This window comes from Fulvia fulva, chromosome 11 (assembly GCF_020509005.1).
Source record: "Fulvia fulva chromosome 11, complete sequence".
NCBI lineage: Eukaryota > Fungi > Ascomycota > Dothideomycetes > Mycosphaerellales > Mycosphaerellaceae > Fulvia > Fulvia fulva.
Window position 1 is genome coordinate 1974365 of NC_063022.1, and position 20317 is coordinate 1994681.

General features: G+C 54.1%; 11 protein-coding genes across 11 annotated transcripts; 4 read left to right on the plus strand and 7 right to left on the minus strand.

Annotated features, from left to right (window-relative positions):
- Window positions 1-155: 155 nt before the first annotated feature.
- CLAFUR5_12984 (Pyrrolopyrazine biosynthesis cluster protein F) lies at window positions 156-1291 on the minus strand (the record flags this gene model as incomplete). Its single annotated transcript, XM_047912132.1, has 2 exons — window positions 156-938; window positions 992-1291. The coding sequence occupies 2 exons, from the start codon at window positions 1289-1291 to the stop codon at window positions 156-158; spliced, it is 1083 nt and encodes a 360-aa protein (XP_047767884.1).
- Window positions 1292-1599: 308 nt separating this feature from the next.
- CLAFUR5_12985 (Efflux pump FUB11) lies at window positions 1600-2208 on the minus strand (the record flags this gene model as incomplete). Its single annotated transcript, XM_047912133.1, has 1 exon — window positions 1600-2208. The coding sequence occupies one exon, from the start codon at window positions 2206-2208 to the stop codon at window positions 1600-1602; it is 609 nt and encodes a 202-aa protein (XP_047767885.1).
- Window positions 2209-3452: 1244 nt separating this feature from the next.
- On the plus strand, window positions 3453-3860 carry CLAFUR5_12986 (uncharacterized protein; the record flags this gene model as incomplete). Its single annotated transcript, XM_047912134.1, has 1 exon — window positions 3453-3860. The coding sequence occupies one exon, from the start codon at window positions 3453-3455 to the stop codon at window positions 3858-3860; it is 408 nt and encodes a 135-aa protein (XP_047767886.1).
- Window positions 3861-4585: 725 nt separating this feature from the next.
- Window positions 4586-6376, minus strand: CLAFUR5_12987 (uncharacterized protein; the record flags this gene model as incomplete). The annotated part of the gene is made up of 2 exons (XM_047912135.1): window positions 4586-5293; window positions 5351-6376. The coding sequence occupies 2 exons, from the start codon at window positions 6374-6376 to the stop codon at window positions 4586-4588; spliced, it is 1734 nt and encodes a 577-aa protein (XP_047767887.1).
- A 1162-nt stretch (window positions 6377-7538) lies between these two features.
- CLAFUR5_12988 (uncharacterized protein) lies at window positions 7539-8279 on the plus strand (the record flags this gene model as incomplete). Its single annotated transcript, XM_047912136.1, has 1 exon — window positions 7539-8279. The coding sequence occupies one exon, from the start codon at window positions 7539-7541 to the stop codon at window positions 8277-8279; it is 741 nt and encodes a 246-aa protein (XP_047767888.1).
- A 584-nt stretch (window positions 8280-8863) lies between these two features.
- Window positions 8864-9637, minus strand: CLAFUR5_12989 (uncharacterized protein; the record flags this gene model as incomplete). The annotated part of the gene is made up of 2 exons (XM_047912137.1): window positions 8864-9151; window positions 9260-9637. 2 exons carry the CDS (start codon window positions 9635-9637, stop codon window positions 8864-8866), a joined length of 666 nt encoding a protein of 221 aa, XP_047767889.1.
- Window positions 9638-10206: 569 nt separating this feature from the next.
- On the minus strand, window positions 10207-10869 carry CLAFUR5_12990 (uncharacterized protein; the record flags this gene model as incomplete). The annotated part of the gene is made up of 1 exon (XM_047912138.1): window positions 10207-10869. One exon carries the CDS (start codon window positions 10867-10869, stop codon window positions 10207-10209), a length of 663 nt encoding a protein of 220 aa, XP_047767748.1.
- Window positions 10870-11274: 405 nt separating this feature from the next.
- Window positions 11275-11507, minus strand: CLAFUR5_12991 (uncharacterized protein; the record flags this gene model as incomplete). The annotated part of the gene is made up of 2 exons (XM_047912139.1): window positions 11275-11406; window positions 11442-11507. 2 exons carry the CDS (start codon window positions 11505-11507, stop codon window positions 11275-11277), a joined length of 198 nt encoding a protein of 65 aa, XP_047767747.1.
- Window positions 11508-12100: 593 nt separating this feature from the next.
- Window positions 12101-13225, minus strand: CLAFUR5_12992 (uncharacterized protein; the record flags this gene model as incomplete). The annotated part of the gene is made up of 1 exon (XM_047912140.1): window positions 12101-13225. One exon carries the CDS (start codon window positions 13223-13225, stop codon window positions 12101-12103), a length of 1125 nt encoding a protein of 374 aa, XP_047767745.1.
- Window positions 13226-15049: 1824 nt separating this feature from the next.
- Window positions 15050-17579, plus strand: CLAFUR5_12993 (Putative zinc metalloproteinase; the record flags this gene model as incomplete). Its single annotated transcript, XM_047912141.1, has 4 exons — window positions 15050-15364; window positions 15419-15505; window positions 15562-17435; window positions 17483-17579. The coding sequence occupies 4 exons, from the start codon at window positions 15050-15052 to the stop codon at window positions 17577-17579; spliced, it is 2373 nt and encodes a 790-aa protein (XP_047767744.1).
- A 522-nt stretch (window positions 17580-18101) lies between these two features.
- Window positions 18102-20130, plus strand: CLAFUR5_12994 (Heterokaryon incompatibility protein 6, OR allele; the record flags this gene model as incomplete). The annotated part of the gene is made up of 3 exons (XM_047912142.1): window positions 18102-18463; window positions 18617-18868; window positions 18927-20130. 3 exons carry the CDS (start codon window positions 18102-18104, stop codon window positions 20128-20130), a joined length of 1818 nt encoding a protein of 605 aa, XP_047767753.1.
- Between the last annotated feature and the right edge of the window lie 187 nt (window positions 20131-20317).

Below are 20317 nucleotides of genomic sequence, written 5' to 3' on the forward strand. Positions count from 1 at the left end.
CGTGACTCGTCGACATTCCTGAGGCCATCCCTTGCTTCGTTCCGCTGGCGGTGTGGCGGCACGTGGAACGCTTACAACGGCGAGCTGCATTCAGGAATTGACCAAGGCATACTGTCTTCATCACAGCTACATTCTCTCTATCCTCTGCTCTCACGTTATGCCCACTTATGCTGCGCCCTCTCTAGTGTACCAGCACAGTACCGGCTGTCCACCATTGGGACCTTCTGCTCACACGTCAGCCTCCTCTCCCTCAAATACTCATACTCCGGCATCGCCACATCCACCAGCTCCCTGATCATCTTCACCTCGTCCGCATCAAATTCCTCCTCCCACTTTCTCCTCTCCGCCTCAAGATCGAGGTTCCTCCCTGCCCGCTCCGGCTTGATCCCCTCGCTACCCACAAGCGTGGCTTGGATTTGAATCAGCATCCGGTGCATGTTCTCCTTCGCCTCCTCGGACATCTGTTCCTTGTCAGCATCAAACAATGTCAACAAAGTCGGGCCCGAAAATCGTACCTTCTCCCACCTCACAATCGCCCTCTCGGGGTCTAGCCCAATTGACGCAGTGAGATGTCTCACGAATGATTCCGACGTCATGTAATCGTCCGCATCAACCACTACCGGCTGCACCTCATTCGCTACGAACCAGCCGTACAAGCTTCGCTGCCAGAACATGTGGATGTTTTCGCGGCGGTTGGCGGTTGTGTTGCCTTTGTAGAGAGTGCCGGTGGCGCGATAGTTGGAGGGGATGGTCAGGGTGGCGTTGCGGACTGTGAAGATTGGGAGAGTGCCGGGGTGGAGGAGAAGGGAGGAGGGGGCGTGGGTCCAGTTGTGTTTGGGGTCTTGGGGAGGTGCAGCAGCAGGCTTGGTCAGAACTTGGACGAGCCGTTCTGGGGAGACGAGGAAGGCGGCGTGGTTGTGGACGTAGAGGGTTTGGTTCTGATTCGATTTATCTTAGATCCTCCCCCTGTGAAATCGATTGGCATCCTTACATTCTCCTCAGCTTCCTCAAGATCACGTCTCCACGTCTCGCCAGCTGCTTTCGACACCTCAACATACTTCTCCCGATCCTCGTCGGCTGGTAGACCGAGGTCATCTTTCTGCATCCACTGATACAACTGCGGCGCGTTGTTCGAATATGGATGCCAGCACCATTTCCAATTCTCTTGCTTCGAGAAGACCATCTTCTCCAGCAAGTGGCATCCAGACCGTGGGAGTGAAAAGAGCAAGATCTGGGATGGCTTCGCCATTGCTTTGGTAGTGTTGTCCGTCATGTCGGTCTCAGGTGTCATGTCAGTCTCGAATGTTCTGACGAAGAAGTGTCGTTCCCGTGCCTTGCAGTTTATGTTTCGCTCCTGCCCATGCACCAGCTGAAGTCAGCAGCCCTAATCCTTGGTCAATGCCAAGACCACTCGCTGCAGGTGGTTCGGATCCTTCTTGACTAGGGGCAGAGCTTGAAAGAAGGATCATTGTGCGCCTTCTCGGAGACGGATTCACTGCTATCTTAGATAGGTTGGTGGACGATAACTTGCCATTCATCGTTGCGTACGTCTCTCTCTTTCTCTATCAGCTGTGCTACAACAACTCTTCGCCCTCTCGTTCATGACATCGTCTGATCCTCGTTATTTAGTACTGCACTCACGACCGCGACTTTGCTCTTCCCTCTGATCGCAGCGCCATATCTTAGGAAGATCGGCGGTACCAGACAGAAGGCTGTCGCTGCGGCAGCCAGGACTGTTCCCGCCAAGTGAGTTCCCAAGCTTCCATAAGGCTTCGGAGCCACGAGAGGAAATACCGAGCTTAGGACACAGCGGACCAGATTCATGGCTCCGAACGCGCTCGAAGAATACGCGTTGTACGTATCGGTCAAGTAGCCTGCGAGGACCATGTCGAACTCGTTCAATGCCCAGCCGATGAACACAAGGCTCATGGCAGGCACCACCCACGATACAGCAGCCTGCGTATCCTCGTGATCTGGCACTGTCCACGCGAACCACCAGAGTCCAATCGCCAAACTCGGAGCGGCAAAGGCAAAGCTTGCGAGCTTATCTTCCGGCGTGATGTCTGCTGCTTTGTGTTGTCGAAGCCTCCAATAGTCCCACGAACGAGTGAAGATGCTAAACAACAGGCCAGCGAGAATTGCAATCCAGGGTATAATCTTTTCAAAAGGACCTAGTGGGGGGTCATAGGCGTCGAAGATGCCAGGCATCACCTCTGCGAACAGATAGATCAGTGAGATGGTCGCAGCGATGCGCAGCGCCACGCAAAACACGATGATCTCGGTGAAGAAGAGGTGAATCGGTCGGAAACAGCATCCTGGATGAAGGTGCGCACGTCCGGGTAGTAGTCGAGGTTGGAGGTATGCAACGCTGTGTCGCCAGTCCGCTTGCGAATAGTGTTGACGATCCGGCGCAGCAGAAGTGAAGGTCTAGACTCTCGCATGCATGCGAAAGAAATTGCAGCAATGCCACAGACAATTGCTGAGATGTAATAGATCCACGCCCAGCCATATCGACTGATGATGTAGCGACTGATGATCGGCCCCAAACACATGCTGATCATCGCAAAGAGAATTCGGTCAGCAGCGTACATGAAAGACTCACGATGCCTCGAAACGCACAGCATCCTTCGATCCCCCTCCCGAGTTCAGCGAAGACCTGGAAGCGCCATATCGCGCATCTCATGCGAAGCTACCGACCAGTCTCTACGGCCCAGACAGACCGGCACTGCCAGCCCAGGAGGGCGATTTGTCGGAATGGGGCCCATGCCTCGGCGGTGGTAAGGGCGGCATCATGGTAGCGACGAGTTACGACTACTCCAGAAGCAAAGATGGGTTGCAGTTCCTGGCAACACTTGCCACTAGCCATCGGTGTCCGCTGGTAGTGCTCCAGAGCCACGAAGCTTGCGAGGCCGACTATGGGGTCTTGTGTGAGGTGCTTGGGGATCATGCTTCTCTCGTTCGTATAGACATCGATCGAGTCGATCCATCGGTAGGTCCATGACCCAGGTTGCCGAGATTCTTGCACGGTAGGAGTTGCATTCTGATAGCATCACAGTGGCAGCCGAATTTCGAATCGTCTCGCACCGAGCTCACCTGCGCTCACAAGGCCAGCAACCTTGCTTGGAAGCGCACCTTCGGCATTATGCTCGCTGTCCGTCTCGGGCGGGAGTATATCCTTTTCGTGGACGACGACATCACGCCATATACTGACGGGAGGCATCCTCTATCACCAGAATACCTGGCCCATGCGCTACGCGTGATGGATGAAGACAGCGACCTCCAGGCAACCGGCTGGCCATCGTTCGACATGTCGGACAACGGGGTAGTGGGACATGCTCGGCCGCTTGTCGGCCTAGGGCAAGATGTTTTCATCAGCGGCCCAGCGATGTTGTTGCGTATGGCGTCCCACACGGCCTTCTTCCCTCTGTCCATGTACAACTGAGGACTGGTTGATGATGATCCAGCTTGTAGCTGCGGCGCCGAACTGGACTCGCGCACTTGCTCGTGCTGGGGTTGCACGACAGAGGCCGTACGATCCCTTCTGCCAGGAACGTGCGCTGCGCGAAGGTCCTGGAGAGTTGCTTGGTGAAGTGCTGATGAATATGCTGGAAGATGAGGAGCCGGCAATGTCCAACAGGGCCAGTGTTGATTTCTGGGCACGGGTCACGGAGCACCGTCGCGAGCTGATGCGCTACATTGTTGAGAAGCGCACGGGCGGCGAGCTTCTGCTGTGGGCTAAGGACGATGCTCCATTGAGTGACGATCCCATCGTCGGAGCTATGAACGCTGCTCTGTGGGCGAATAGTAAAGTCGATCCTCAAAGCCTGCCAATATGGGTCTCTGTGTGGTGGCAAGATTAGGCACACTGGCGGTCAGTCATACGAACTTTGGCTGAGGAATCCACCCAGACGTTGGCAGAGAGCTCAATCGCGGAATGCATCCAGCAGCCACGAGAGCCATGGGCATGCCAGTCAGCCCAGGGGGCGGAGGATATCAAGGATGCTAAACAGAAGCGGCCCGGTGTTGTGCGTACTGATTCAGCGCTTGAGGTTTGACTTCGTTGGCACTCTCGGGCTGCGTAGAAAAAGTTGGACGCTAGGCGTCATGCAGGCGAAACAGGACGGGAAAAAGTCATGTATAGTGCGTCGGGTTTGATGTATCAATGAAGTGAGGTGAGCAAGCCAGCATGGCAGGGCCAAGGCCGGTGGTTCATGCATCTCCAAAAGTCCCTACGGGTAGCGGTGCCAGTTCCATATGTCCCGTTAGTAGAATGCTCGAGGAAGTTGTCCACAATATCCATTCATCCACTCGGCACAGGATCCTTCGCCGTGCCAGCACCACGTCGGCGTCCCTCTGAAGAAGGCCATGCCATCTTCATCGGTTTCAGTGTGTCGGAGACACCGTAGAGTTTGGCGGCCACTGATCAGCAGTTTGAATACATGCCTATGTCCCCATCAATACCATACCATACCACCAGCGCCATCGCTATCTCTAATGCAGACGCCACTCGTCAATCATTCATGCCATTTTGTCCCAGTATGCAACGCTACCAACGCCAATGCCCAGCTCTTCTGTCGTACTTCGCTCAACCACGCTTACTCGAGTGCTGGCTTGAGCTTCTGCCCAGATCAACACTCCTCGACAAATCTTGACTCTGCTTCAAGCTCTCCATGCTTGGCCTCACACCATCGATGCTTGGTCGCACGCTGGAGCTGCTGCTCTGTCGGCGCCTACGTCGCGTCTCTTCCGGGTCAGTTGGATGTAGGCCACTAGCTCTTGCAAAGAGATTGAGCACGTCCGTGAGCGACACGACGCCAGACAGCCTTCCACTCATTACAGCACCGGGGTTCTGACCTGCCGAGATCGTCACGCCTGGGTTGATGCTCGTGTATGGTGGTCCTGGAGTCATGTCTCTAATATGCTCCGTTCCCGACCCTTGTCTCGCTGGTGTCTGTATAGGTGTGTGGTGGATGGGTGATGGATTGCTGTGCTGCGGGCTCGCGTGTGACAAGCTCGGGCTGCTGCTTTGCATCGCGAAAGGTGGAAGAGCGTGTTGCGGTCCTGGCGAAGGCGGAACGCTCGTGCTCGGCGAGGGTGCATCAACGATCCACATTCGATGAGATCGGGTCGCACAGAGCTTTGCGACCGTATGTGCGAGAGTAGAGAAAGGTGTGACGTGGAAGACCGGGTAGCTGTCCTTTCCATCGAACATACCTCGCTCGGAGAGGATGACAGAGATGAAGTGTATGCAAGTGCCATGGAGGAGGGGTATGGCCGACGTGTCTGTGAGAAGCTACAACATGTCAGTACCCAAACAAGGTCTTACATCATCCAACAGGACAACACTCACTCGAACATCCACATGACTGATGTTGCCAACGACATTGCGCTGCTGATCCAGGACAGGCAGGGATGTTATTCCTTCTGCATGCATCAGGCGGAGAGCATCGGCCACGGGCTTGTCACCATTAATGGCAATCACGTCCTTTGCTCCCACTTCCAGCTCCTTCAACGACATCTGGTACAGCGTCTCTGTGGCCGCGAAGTTCTGGTGGTTATCCCAGAAGAACCGCACGAGCCTCAGCTGGGTCAGCACGCCTACTGCTTCGGTCGTGCCTTCCTTGTTGATCACGATTCTGTGGTGTCCCCCTCCTAGAATCTCCATCGCTTGTGTCAAAGTCGCAGACTGTGGCAAGAATGCTGGCTCAACACGTGCACCGAGGTGGTCTTGAACGTCCTTCAACGGTAGAGCCTCTCCACTCCTCGCTCTGTCTGCTAACTTGGCTGCCTGCTCATCGGGCTGCGACAGCCCTAGCACCAAAAGCAAGTATGCGTTCAGGTCCGAGTAGTCGAAGGTCGTCATGGCTGTCTTGGTCTTGGTCGACTCTCTCACCAAGACGACATTAGGTGCTCCTGATCTGACCAACAACTTTGTGGTGTCTTCAATGCTAGTGTCCAATTCCACAAAGCGCGTCTCTGCCGGGTCTATGATCTCGTCCACCTGGATCTTACGCCAGTCCCTGCCCTTGAACTTTGGATCGCTAGCGCCATTGGTCTTGTTGCTGGGATGCATGAGGAGCTCGGTCAACGCTGATCCGGAAAAGGAGTGCTGTCGCTGTGCCCGGGGCGAGGAGGGGTAACCTCTTGAGTTGAGGTTCTCGGCAAAGGAGGATCGCTTGCTGACGCTAGGAGAAGGGTCGAGAGAGGACGACTCTTTACGCGGTGTGGGTAGCGGTGTGGTGGTTGTAGAGGAGATTGTGTTGGTGGTAATTGCCTGCGGCTTGAGAGTAGGCGAACGGCGGGCTGTTTGCTGTGGACTCAGCGCGTTGCCGGAGGAGCCTGGACGAGAACGCGAAGAAGGATTCGTCTCCGTCATGTTGGGTCTGCGCGGAAGTTACAAGCAGCAGTCTTGTCCGCCAACACACGACTGTACATGTATGAGAAGCTCTCCACAGTACCGGTCGGCGATACGCGGCTGTCTGGCGATTGCTGCAAATTCGCTAGTGCTTGACCTACGCTATGAGGTTAGTCAGATATGCTTTAGTCGCCGTCTCCAACAATGAGGCTAAAGGCTGGCAGCGATACATGTACCCTGAGTACACGGAATGGTATCAGCGTCGTCATACGGCCATCACCAAAACGCATGTAAAAGCTCTGTCGCGCTTGCCTCGCCAAGCCTTGCCCCTCGTTGACAGGGTTCAGGCACAACTTACAAGGCACGCAAGGATACATGTAGCGCCAACTCTATCTTGCGGATATCGTAAGCAGTTTCCCATCGTCGACTTCGTGCGTGAGAAGAGAACACCCCAAAGCCGTCGAAAACACGTCGAAACGAGCTCGCAGAAGAGAGCGCGCGCCCCGAATACTTCATGCTATGGTGGCTTGCGCTGGATGACCTTCTCAGCCCTAAAGAGGCGCCCAAACACAATGAGTCTGACTGCGCAGCCGTGGTCGCGTCCAACGTGACATCTTCCCGTCATTCGCGACTTGTGAGTCAAAGGGCGCTCCATCGAGAGGCTGATTACAAACTTGGTGCCGAAAGCGGTCTTTGCACACGGTGTCGCCATTGGAATGAGCAATGCATTTGTAGGACTCAGTCTTCCTTCTTCCACTCTTCCACTCGTCTTCACCAACAAGATCTATCCGACCTGTCTCACTCTCTCTCCCCGTCTTCGTGGCCTTTGCAGGGAAAATCTCGAGCCGCTTGAAGTCCGCGCCTGAAACAGTGGCTTGGCATTTTGCGTCGATCCGCCTCACTCAACCACAACGCAAGGAGCAGGCGGTGAATCTGCCACGGTGTCTCGTCGGTACTACTCCCACCGACCACGCGTGTGACTACGTCTGGCTACACGACGACAATTTCTCGAAGAAAACATTTCTTGCAACAAACCCGAATTCATCTTTCACATTCCTCGCTGCTTGCAACCTGGAACTTCATCACCAGATTCCGGGACACCGATTCGAGCAACGAACATACTGCAAAGCAGACTGCCAACCAAATACCCCACCAACGAGACCTGGCAGCACAGCACTTCGACATGTCTTTGAAGGAAGCATACCACATCGCGCATAGCGCGCAGTGCAGACTCCAGATCGAAGCGAGCCGACCAGACCGGAATCTACGCTTTCTCGTGGGCCATCTCATGCATTACGAATCGATGCGACTGCGAATCGTGGAAATTGAGCACGATGTATCCAAGTATCAACGAGCATCAGCAGTCAGATTCCAAGGAACCGGCCACGTAGATCACACCCTACAACACAAACCCTCAACAGGACAGCTAGGACGCAGGTCACCACCCCCGCCACAGCACAGTTACGACTCGGAAAGCACAGAAGAGGACGACGAGGACGATGTCCCAGACGACCTGATCTACGAAGACGACGACGCCGCAGCACTATCACTGGAGCGCTTCCCTTCCCGCACAGCACGTGTCCAAACATCACCGACAACAACAGACGAACCAGACCTCGTAGAGGACCAATTCTCAGACGACGACGAATCCGACGAACCTCACTCACCCGAGGACCCCGATCAAGAAACTCTGGCCCAAGCAGTCAAAGGCGACGGCAACGAGCTCCTAGCAAGCATGTACGAAGGCGTTCGCAAATGCTCATGCCACGGCAAGTCCGAAGCGCCTTCATTTTCACGAATGTGGGAACTCCCACCCGATAAGCAACACGACAAAGAAGGCATCACGAGAGCAGTCGCGCAAATCAGTGACGACAAGGCACCGCAGATGAGTTGCACGGCGCAGGCTGTGCCTGTTGTCGCGTGAGATCATGCCGTGGGAGCGACATCGGCAGTATCAAGGAGTTTTCGGTACCAGGTACGCCAAGGAATGACTTTTTGGGGACGGAGTTCGGCATTGGACGGTACGACGGCACCTGGTACGGGATCTTGGGTCGGGTTGTGATACAGTCACATGCTCACATGGAGTGCTGGGTGGGACGCGTGGGATGACATCAGATGAGATGGCGGTCTGTGGTCTGCGGTCTGCTTAGTGATGGGTCGGACAGTACAGCGATGATACCAGGGATGATTTCAACGGCATTGGCCATGGGCCCGGGCACTCGGAGCGAGGCTACGATTTAGACATTACCTTTTTTAGTTTGGCTGGTTTTACAGCGTGATATGAACACTTCACTCTCACTTGCTGCAGTAGCCCAATTTTATACCGTCGCACCATCTCAAAGACCAGAGTGACTTCCAGGCTGCCAGTACACCTTCCGCTCCTCTCTGCTCCCATCACGTCCTCTAAACCCTAGATATCCTACAAAACCCTCTACCCAACACCCACCAACCCGCCCCATCACTTCCCCACCCCCAGCACCGTTCGCAGCTCACGCCGAACCGCCTCCGTCATCCTCTCCGCATCCTCCTCTCCGCATCCTCCTCTCCGAACTCCCCCTTCCCCTCCCCGCCCGGCAAAAACCTCACAACCCCTACCAACCCCTCCAAATCCGTCCTGCCACCCTTCTTCAAAGCCACCATCAACCCTTTCAAAGCCGTCACATGCTCACCAGCCTCATAGCCCCGTCCACAAATCTCCAGCGATGCGAGGTGACGAGAGAAGCGGAGTCGGCTGGCGCATTGTTTGTAGAGTTCTTGGTTCGTTTGGGTTGTGGGGAGGCGGATGTGGTGTAAGTGCTGTCTATATTGTTAGCTGAGGATGAGGATTTGGGAGCGCGTCGTGCAGTGCGTGTCTCTCGAGTATAGGGGAGAGGGCTGAGCCGTGGAGTGTGAGGTGGGACGTACCTCGCGGGCCTGGGATCCGATCATGGTGGCGAAGGTGATTAGGGCGCGGGCGGAGGTGAAGGTAAAGGTATTGGTGCTGTAGAGGATGGGGAGCGCTTCGAGGTTGATTTGGTGCGTGGTGGCGAGGAGGGCTACTGGGAGGCGATGTGGTGGTGTGGGTGGTGATGATGAGGAGGAGGCGGAGATGGCCTTCTCGCCATTCTGTTCGGAGAGCTGTAGCTCGAGTGGCTCATCACGGGGCAGGGCGAGGTGGTAGATCGTGTTGCGGACGTGTAGTGGGAGGTCGAGGAAGCTTGTGCGTGGTGAGGCGTTCGAGTTTGCTGGGTGTTGAGGGGTGGTGGCGGCCATGTTTGCCGGAGGAGCTGCTGGCGTGCTCATGTTGATTTGTGCTCAGGCTGGATGGGGCGAAGCATTCTCCATGTCTTGTACGGTTGCTGTGGGACTGAGTGTGAAGTGTGACTCTTCTTTGGGGCGTCGGCGATCGGAGTGTGCGTGATTAAAGTAGCTCTAGAGATGGAATGGAAGAGGGGACAAATTTGATAATGCATACAGAGATTGGCATACTCGAAATGTTAGTGCGAAGGACTTTCGGTATTGGGACCACACTTCCATCTGCAGTCTCCGAATATGCACCCATCTTCGACTCTCGCTGGAGCAAGTCCTGCTGCTCCTCCGTCACGACCATGTAAGACCCGGTCCTCCACAGCCTTTGCTTCTGTGACCGCGCTTATGTGTAACAGCGATCCAGAATGTACATGACTCATATGGACCATTGTGAAGCGTGCGTACCAGCACCCGTAGTCTCATGACGCAATCTCCTTCGAGAACCAGTCGCTGCAGGTGCACTGAATATGGCCTCGGAACGCGTAGCTTCAGCGAATCTCTCAATCAAGCAATGCACTCCTCGTTCTCACAACCCGCACAAGCCGTCTTTCTGTATTGTACATCTACTTCAGGAGTTTCTGCAGCTCGCTTCTGACCTCTTTTGTCATTCGAGCTTCGATAGCGAGTTCTTCTGCATCCACCGTTGAGAGCGAAGGAACGAAGTGCAAGATGTTCACCACCGACTCCGAACGGCCTGCTGCCCCGCTGCTCTTGTGAAGTGCTTGCATAAGAACACGGAGAGCACCGACATGCTCTTGGGCCGTTCGGCCGTAACGTTGCAGGTCGAGTCGTTGCAGCCTCGTCGCGTACTTCAGCAGCGAGACTGCCTGCTTGTAGTGCAGCTTGTTGTAAGGCCATGAGTAGTGAATGTGCCGGAGGAATTGTTTCGATGATCCGATAGCTCTCAGGAAGACCTGCGCATCCTGACCGTGGATCTCGAAGCAGTTGCTACCGTAAAGGATAGGCGTGGCTTCGTTGTGAACTTGGCGACATATTCTGAGAAGGTTTGTTGATAGTGTAACGGCCCAAGGCAATGAGTGTTGGGGATTCCACACAAGAGTGACTCGGAAAATCTTCTCTCTGCTGAAATAGTGGATTTTCAACGCGGAGTGGCTGTTAAGTGCCAGGTGGTAGATCGCATTGCGGATCTCAGGCGGAAGGTCGAGGAAGCCAGTACGCGGGCCAGCATCAGTGGTGGAGGTGGTCTCCTTTTGGTTCGAGCCCATTGTTGGTGAAGTCGTTGCTGGTGAGGTCGTTGCTGGTGAGGTCGTTCGTGAGGAGATGATTGCTGATGAGGTCATTGCGTATGGACAGTGTGCTGAATTGACGTCGTGGTGGTTCGCGTTGTTGTTGATGACAGTACGATGTAAGAAGAAGTGTTGTGGTCGGTAGATATTGAAGATGGAGTGCGGCTTTTATACCCACAAGCTCCGTGTCCGCAGCATGTGCAACAGCTGAAGCGATGCTCGTGAACCCGAGACGAAGCTGGTATGAAACACTTGTGAACACTCACAAGCCTGCAACAACAACCTCGAGCCCTCTCATCTCCTCAATCCACGCATCATTCTCCCCCTTCAAAACCTCCTGATCCTCCTCAACATCATCAGTCCACCGGTACACATACACCGTCTTCATCCAGCTTTCTTCGCACTTCTAGTGTCATACGCATGCGCAGCTGCCAGAACGCACTCCTCCGGCTCGCGCTTGATCATTTCCAGAGCTTTCGTGTAGTTCTCTTGTGCCGGTTTGATGTGACCAAGGAGCTGCGACGAGAACAACATGTGAAAAGACAGCCTACTTGATCGACAGAGGTCAAGTTGGAGCCGGGTGGTGCCGTTTGCATGCACGAAGACTTCGTAGCCATGCTGCCTGAGCTTTTGTATTGCAGCTTTGACTTCCGGCCAGGCTTTCTGATGATATCATGCTCCGATGCAACATTGCTTGACTTCATCTGTGAAGTGCACCTGGACTTCTTTGTGCCGGTCAAGCATTGCCTCCAGTGTTTCGGCGTGGGTTATGTCAATGTCTTCAGGAGGCTGACCTGGAGCTGTGCGGGCCGCGTTTGCATCGAAGTAAGTCCGTCGCCAATCCAGGGCGAACGAGCGCTGCGACTCTGATAGAGCTGAGGGCAATGCTGATACGATGCTAAAGTGCCAGTCGAGGCAAGTTCCCATGAAATCGAACAGGACAGCTTTGATCAGCATGTTTGTGCCGATGATTGAAGATCAGTGTTCTCATGAGGCTCGTGTGGCAACGACACTGTCTCGATGTGCATGCCAAAAGACAGACGCTTTTATGTCAAATGCATGCTTATGTCAGCGCTGCGCACCTTTCTACATTGGCCGGTCACGACAGCCAGGATCAGCGCGGAATCTCTGACTACATCGGTTGAGGCCAACCTGACGATGACCAGTGGCAATGCTTCACATCTGTATTGCTTTTCTCCGCTCCTGACCTTCACTTCGCGGTAGGAGGAGGCTGAATCCCAAAATCCGCGGGCTTGAACCACCTCACGGTCCTCTCTAGATCGATATCGTGAGTCTGCCAATACTGCCACTTCTCCTGCTCCTTTGACCACTTTCTATTCGGCACGTATGCATCAAGCGAGTAATAGTTGTCCCTATGGAAGGGGATTTGGTATGTCGGCCGGCCACTTCGCTCCAAGAATTTATCGGTGCCAGATGCGGTATCTGATGCTGTCAGATGATAAAGCTTCTTTTTCTGCTCTATCGTCTTCTTCCCGATGTGGATGGGCCGGTTCAAAGTCCGAACGATGGTGTCAAGATGAAACTGCATGATCCTGGCATACGCAAGAGGGCTTTCGACAGCCTTCTCGACAGCGTGGGCGTGGCTTTGTAGCAATTTAGTGTTCCACTCTGGAAACCTTCCTCGTAGGATCATGGGTATGGCTTCTCTCCGGTCTAGGTGGTCTTGGAAGTTGTGCAGATCCATTATGACGCAAAGATTGTTCCATGCCTGCACGCACGTTACGCAGGTACATATCTTGTGCTCGTCGAACTTGGGGATATGCTGGTACTTCGAGTGTATCACCAGCTTCTCCTGATACCGCTCGTTGAGGAGCGAGGCCTGGCCAACAGGGTCGATATCATGCAGTGGGAGTGGCTTATGGAATGCCCTTGACAGTGACCAGTAACGTAAGTTCAAGACATCCCGAGCAATCGAACTTTGGTTGTTCATTATATATTGTCGTGTTGACTTGTTCAGTAGCAGAAGACCAAATATGTCACCAGGCTGAAGATATCCCAGTACTGCTTGGAGCAACTCGGATGGCAGCTCGAGGAAGTTCTTCACGTCGGAAGTCGCCTTGGTCTTTCGGAGCTTCTTTTGCATACGTTTTTGCATTCGCTCGGTCTTCTTGCTTTTCAACGGTATGGCTTCCGTGGTATCGATTAGGGGCTCATCATCATCGAGGGGCACAACTTTCTTGATCGATTTTCGGGGCTCGATCGATACCGATTGCTCTTCTTCAGCAAGCGGCGCTGGCTGCACCTCTGAATGCTCAACTATCTGGATAGGATGCTCACTCGCCACTGGCTCTGCTGTTGAAGCGGTGAATTCCATCTTTGGTGATGTTCGTGTCAAGGACAGGGATCAGCATACGGCGATGTCATTTTCCAGTAGTGGAGTGGCGATCGGCGGGAGTGGAGCTCTATCACCAGCCCTCAACTAGCCTTGGCGCCCGCTCTGATTGATCAACTTTCAAGTTTTAGGGTCACGTGAATCAAGTTTGGTGTTACGTGTTCGCGCTGTGCCTGTTGGCGAACTCGCAAACATATACTCGTCGCTAACGCCTATGTCGTCGTATAATAAGCACTGTACGTCGGGTAGCGGTAGCGTGGATCGCACGCTACTTTGCAGTCTAGAAGGGTTGGTAGAGAGCTCCACTCCGCTACGCTTACCTTTGGAGGTTCCCAACCGCCAACAGCACATTTTCTAGCCGAGACAGCGGTCCTGTCTCCGATGTGTACAGTCAGCGATATTTTATGCGAAGCGTTAACAATTGAAGAACTCCAGAGCCTCATCGGCCCCGGCTCTGCGACGCTCATCACAGGTGTTGGAGACACGTTCGTATGTATGGCACTACCGACACGTTGAATCAAGGCACGAGGTTGCATTCCTTGCTTCGCCGAGACGGTTACCGCCGTTTGTCCCGATTGGTCCTCGTTCGAACAGCCTGTTTCCATCTCGCTGAGAATGAGATGCACTTGGCGTGTGGCGTTGAAATGGTGGAGAGTACATGTACGAGGTGATGGTACCTCCTACCTCTTCCCCTTCTTCGACATCCGCATGCAGCAGCAATGATCTTGCACAAGATACGGATGGCTGCTTCTTGTTCCCCAGATCTGGCAGTCGTTCGAGAATGAGATGCACTTGACGTGTGGCGTTGCTTTCCGCTGTCCCCACGTTGTTGCTGCTGCCAGCTGGAGGACGAACGAGGAAGTGAAACGCGCTTGGCGGGCGGGTTCTGGTTCTGGTTGGTGGCAGGTGCTTTACTGCTTGCTTGCGGGTCGAGGTCAGGGAGTCCTGGTTCTTGCTCTGCTCATCTCGCTGCTACGCCACAAGCTTCGCCGCACCCCAGCAATCGCCGCACCCCAGTGACTTTTTATCATCAACACCACCAATATTGCTCATATCAACTTGATTCTTTTCCCAATGTGTTCGCAGCTATCTGTTTCCATGTTCTGCCTACTCATATCGCGTAAAAACACGTTGTGTTGCCGAGAGGTTGGTGTTGACGCTTCGGCATGGGATTTTGGTGAGAGCCCCACCAAAGCTTCATGCGCCCGTGTCGAGATTCACGCGTTTCTTGCTTTCTCACCACCTCACCACATACAACAACACACCATGGAGCCCACTATAGTGCCCACAGGCTCTCAAATTCTGTATTCGCGATGCTATTCTGAGCAATTTGAGCTACATATCGTGTATTTTGAGCGTGTGTGGCAATTGATACAAGCCAGCAACACCATGTGTCGGAACGCGAGAATCCGAGCTGGGGTGCGGCGATTGCTGGGGTGCGGCGAAGCTTGTGGCCGCTGCTACTACCATTCTATCGCTGCTTGTCCATACCTACGCCTCCATACCACCTCTGTCGCTGCCGTTGTCTCTGGTCGTTCATGCTCCCATCTCCAATTGTCGCTCGTTTGTGAGCCGTCTGGATCCGCGGCCGGTACATGTATCTCGAACTCACGCACTGACGTCTGATCTCCAAACGGCCTCGTCACTCTTGGTCGGCACTAGTAACTACTAGGTAGCAGTCGCTGCCAACATCCAACAACCCGTTCTTTCTTCCTTCCCTGCGCGTCGACACAAACATCGCTCCCTGGCGACTGTGAGTTGATCGCGAGAACCGGGCGCATTGCAAATATTGGCCATTGACTTGCAATGCCTTCGTTCTTGAAGGACATCAGCCTGCGGAGGAGAAGCAAAGCATCGATAAAGAACACCAAGGGCGACAGCGAGAGTTCCGGCAACAGCGAGAATGGCGAGCCTGGCAACAAGTCGTCGACGACGCTGAATTCCTATCTGGACAATGGACAATCGCCGCCCACGACACTCTCATCGCACAGATCTAACACGAACCTATCGCAAATGAGCATCAACGGTGGAAGCAAGAAAGGCTCGCCGCCCCCGATACCAGGCCGAGAGACAAGACCGCGCATGCCAAGCTCGCAGAGTAGTAATCGATACAGCATCAACGTGTGTAGGCTTGCTATGCTTGACGACCTCTACTGATCGCATCCTCCCTCGCAGGGCCTTCCCGTGCAAAACGGCCATCGACCCACCCCTGCTACCTCACCACTTGCACCACGCGTGCTGTCAGTGTCAGATGGATCTTGGGTAAGGCAATTGCAGTGTGTATTGCCAAATCCTGCCGTAGCTCACGCTGTGCTCAGGTACACCAAAAAGTCCTCCTCATTTTCGGTCAATGCGCAGACCCAGCACAGCCGATCGATGGTACACTGACTGTCTGTCACCACCAAGACAACTTCCCACCTACACAATGGCCTGTCAGCGATTCGCATTTCAAGGCACTTGTATATCTTCAGCCTGGACCTAATCGATTGCGACTCGACTTTACATCGCCCAAACTTCCTACGCCCAGCACATCGATACCAGCTCATTCCTCGTGGATCAACATCAATTACTTGCCTCTCAACTCCTCGCCTCCGTTACAGCTGTGCATTCTGGTTGCACGCGACTCGCCCGAAACCTACGATGCGGTGCCCGAACGAGTACAGAAGGAGGGTAATGGATTGGCTACGGCGATCAGGAAGTTCAGGACGGCAGCATACCTCTGGCAGGCATTTACCGCCGAGCACATGAATCGCAATGGCTTTGGCAGGAGATGTTACAGATACGAGGAGGAATGGCAGCCGGGCACATTGACCTGGAAAGATCTGGAATCGGGTCAGATGAGGAACGAGGCCAAGATTCACGTCGTTCGTCTGAATAAGAGCGTGCAAGAGATACAAGATTTGGAGTTGGCGCAACAGTACGAGCCAGCGAAGAAGAAGGGCGACTTGTTTGGCATTGCCATGGACGCAGTGCGAGCACACTTTGCACCAAGGCCTGGACAACCACAGTACGTTTCGTGCATGTTCTTGGACGCGCATTGGGACCAGCAAGTCGGCACAGTACGAGGTCATGCTGCATTGGGCGGCGGTGATGATCAACTCAAACTTGCCATCTTCGGCTCCCACTGCTTACAGTCCTACCCAGCACACATTGAAGAAGTCGTGCCCGCTTTCACAGACTGCACACGGACGGACACTAATTTTGTTGCGAACGATTGCAACGAAGGTGGTAGCAACTGGGAAGCAGCGAACATCGGCATTGGCGCACACCTCCACGAGACTGGTCACTTACTGGGCTGCCCACATCAGGAATCTGGTGTCATGCTGCGCGACTATGTGCGTTTGAACAGGACATTTGTGTGCCGCGAACCATATTCAACGAGAACGAAGCAGCAGGGCCAAAAGCTGTGCTTGCCAAAAGACGAATGTGCATGGCACAGACTGGACACACTACGCTTTCGCTTCCATCCAACCTTCCAGCTTCCAACTGACCCTTTCATCAGTCCCGACAAGAGTGTCCAGGTATGGACGGTGGAGAATGGCGCTATTTTGGTCACGGCAGCGACCGGTGTGGCATGGATCGAGATCTACCCAGACGGCGACGATGTTTGCCATCACTGGATCGAGTATCTCGACAAAGGTAGCGCACCGCCAGGAGGCACACCCAGACAGGTCACCTTGAGCGATAAGATCATCAAAGACCAACTTCTAAGCGAGAAGCGGAAGAGGAAGATCAGCCTCAAGGTGTTCAGCTGCGGCGGTGGCGAGCACGAAGTGCAAGACTTCTCAGCACTTTTCACTTCTGAAAGCAAGATCAAGCTTCCAGATGGCAGACCCGGATTCAAGAGCTCGAAGCTTGGAGCAGGTCAAATGGAAGGTACAAAATCTCAACAAGTGATTCTGGGCAGCTGCGAGAAGCCGGTGAACGGACGAGCGCGGTTACTGCTCAGCGTCAAGGTATATCACGGAGACTGCTTGGACGGTATCGAATTCATATACGAAGACAACTCGAGAGACCTGTTTGGTAAGCGCGGTGGACGACCTGGTGGCACACAATTCGACTTGGACACCCAGCGAGGCGAGATGCTGCTTGGATTTTATGTCCGTGCAGGATTCTGGCTCGACGCGATCCAGATAATGACTACCACCGGACGACGTAGCGAGCTATTTGGAAATCCAAATGGCGGTTCTGGGTCAGTCGACTCTATCAGCAAGCCGAATATTCACTGACAACCGATAGACATACTCTTCTTCCACCTCGTGGCTACAGCCTGGCTGGAATATATGGCAGCTGCGGACCTTGGCTTGACAGCATAGGATTGATCATTACACGATAAAGCAGCATCAGCATGGCTTCTACACTTTGCAACAACTAGACGGCGGCATCATTGACAGACATCATTCGCATCGTCACCCGACACGCACTCGATACCCGACCCAAAGACATACGCCACCGCCGCGTACATCATACTAATCCTAATACTTGGAGCAAGATTGAGACGGCCGAACACATTGCAGAAACGGCCGAAGGAGCGCTTGCACATAATGGCGAGCTAGCATAGGTACACGTAGGAATTGGCATAGGTCATTATGCTCTCCAGGAGATAGCGAAGGACCGAGTAGAGGGCACAGGAAGACCCTGCCCGACGTAGCTACCGTAATGAAAGACGTTGGATGACGGCCTTGGGTCCGCCCAAGTTGCAGGTTCCTTGCTGTTTGCTCTCCTCTCTTGCCCGCGGTGGTTGTGCAACTCGAACGCGAAGCCAAGCTTCAGATCGCTAATCTTAGTGCTTTCGGTCGAAACGCATAGCTCTATGTGAGCACGAAGCTGAGACACCTCGACTCGAATACCACGCAACATGGCCACGGCGGACACACATCCAACCTACACCCTCTTTCCCCTCGCCACACACGAAATCCGCCTCCTCACTATCCTCCCCTCCGCGCACCGCTCCAACCCCATTTCCTGCCACTTCACCAAAACTCTCCTGCACCCTTCCACCAGCTCGGCGAACTCCTTCGAGACAATATCCTACACATGGGGCGACGCATCCGTCTACGGCGAAATCTTACTGGATGGCGCGACACTGAGAATTCCAGCGAGTGCGGTTGCGGCGATCGGGAATGTGAGGAGAAAGGACAAGGAGAGGGTGGTGTGGATTGATAGTGTTTGTATTAATCAGGGGGATTTGGAGGAGAGGGGGAAGCAGGTTCGGTTGATGTCAGTATATTGAATGGTACCGGGCATCAAGCAATGTCTGAGACTATGGTGCGAGTGGAGCGCGTCGTGCAGCACGTATCTCCCGGTGGTCCACCATAGTCTAAGACACTGCCACGTCGTTCTCGAGTATGACTAACACGTTTCTGTTTGTAGGTCGAGGGTTTATCAGCAGAAACAGGCGAATTTGATACACCTGGCGGATCTGGAGCATGACGTGGCGCAGAGGGCTTTCGAGGGGGTTGAGAGGATTGTAAGGGAGGTTGAGGAGGAATGCCGTGTGAGGGGAAAGGAGTTGGGCGAGATTGTATTCCCGGATCATGGGCACTGGAGCTTCGCGAGAGAGGGGTTGAAGTGTAAGGTCGATTTTGGGGCGTTGGCGGCGATGTACGACTTGCCGTGGTTCAGGTCAGTGGGCACTGATAACACCCCACCGAGAGCTGAGCATTGCTGATCTGATTGATAGGCGCCTCTGGGTCGTGCAAGAAGCCGTACTCGCTCACACCAGCATTATAGTCTGCGGAGACTTGAGCATCGACTTCGAAAAGGTTTTGACGGCGACCTGCTGGCTCGAGCACAAAACTTTCTTCCTTGTCCACGAAGGCCCGGATGAGGAGCTTCTAGTATGTCTGCAAGGGTTCCGCGGAGCAATGAATATGTGGCTGTTCCGCAAGGACTTGGCAGATTACCAGCACTGGCCGATACCGAGTCCTCTTTCCTGGCTGCTTGGCAAGGCGCCGTTCGGTGCTTCGAGCGACATGAAAGATCAGATCTATGGTATGCTTGGACTGTATCAGACCAGTGCCAAGACGATGGAACTCCCTCCCGGACTTGCACCTGATTACACAAAGGACGATGCTGAGGTGCTTCGGGATGCGACACGCGCGGCGATCATGGAGAATAGATCACTGAACCTATTAGAGAGACTACCCCAGAGTCGAGATCACCGTCCCGCAGGCTTACCCAGTTGGGTTCCAGAGTGGTTTAGAGAGCATGGAGATGATGACCCTCGCGGGCTGATGCCGGTGTTCAATGCCTGTGGCACGTCGGAGGAGTGGTCACGGACTGAGCTTCTCCCCACGCCGGATCCCAGAGTACTGCGCATCAAGGGCACACTGATCAGCACTATTGAGAAAGTCGTCTCACACACCAAAGATCTCCACGAGTTCGAAGTCTTCCTAGCTCACCTAGACGAAGCCGAGACTATAGCTTCAAGCGTCAACATCGACTCCCTCACTCTCGGCACGACACTCCTCGGCGGCGCTGCTTTCGGTGCTGCGGCCCTAGCTACACCCGAAGAAGCAGAGCTTTGGCCAGCGTACCACAAGTACCTTCGCGAAGAGAAGAGAAATCTTCCTTGGCCCAACGACCTCAAGGCAGATTCGAGTGCTGAGGAGAAAGCATTGGCTTTGTTCGCCAGTACTTCTCGTAATGCTTGCTGGCATCGTTGCTTCTTCTCCACTGTGGACGGACAGATTGGGATTGGGCCGGCCAAGTGCAGGCCGGGAGATAGGGTTGTGGTGTTGCAGGGTGGACACTTTCCGTTTGTGTTGAGGGAGGTGGAGGCGGTGTTTGAGATGCTTGGATACTCCTACACGCATGGCATTATGCAGGGTGAAGCGGTAGAGGGGCGTCGTATCGCAGGGGCTACGGTCTTTGACTTGGCATAGGTCAAGGTTGGGGGCATGAAGATTTTGAGATGGATAGAGGCTAGCCGTCTTAAGCACACCTGAGGTCCGAGCATCCGAGACTGAACCTTAAGTTCCTACGACTACCACTTCGTGACGTCGAACAAACAACCCTTTTCACCTTTGCTTCCAATCAATTGATCACCACCGACGTCTTGATCGCTCACAA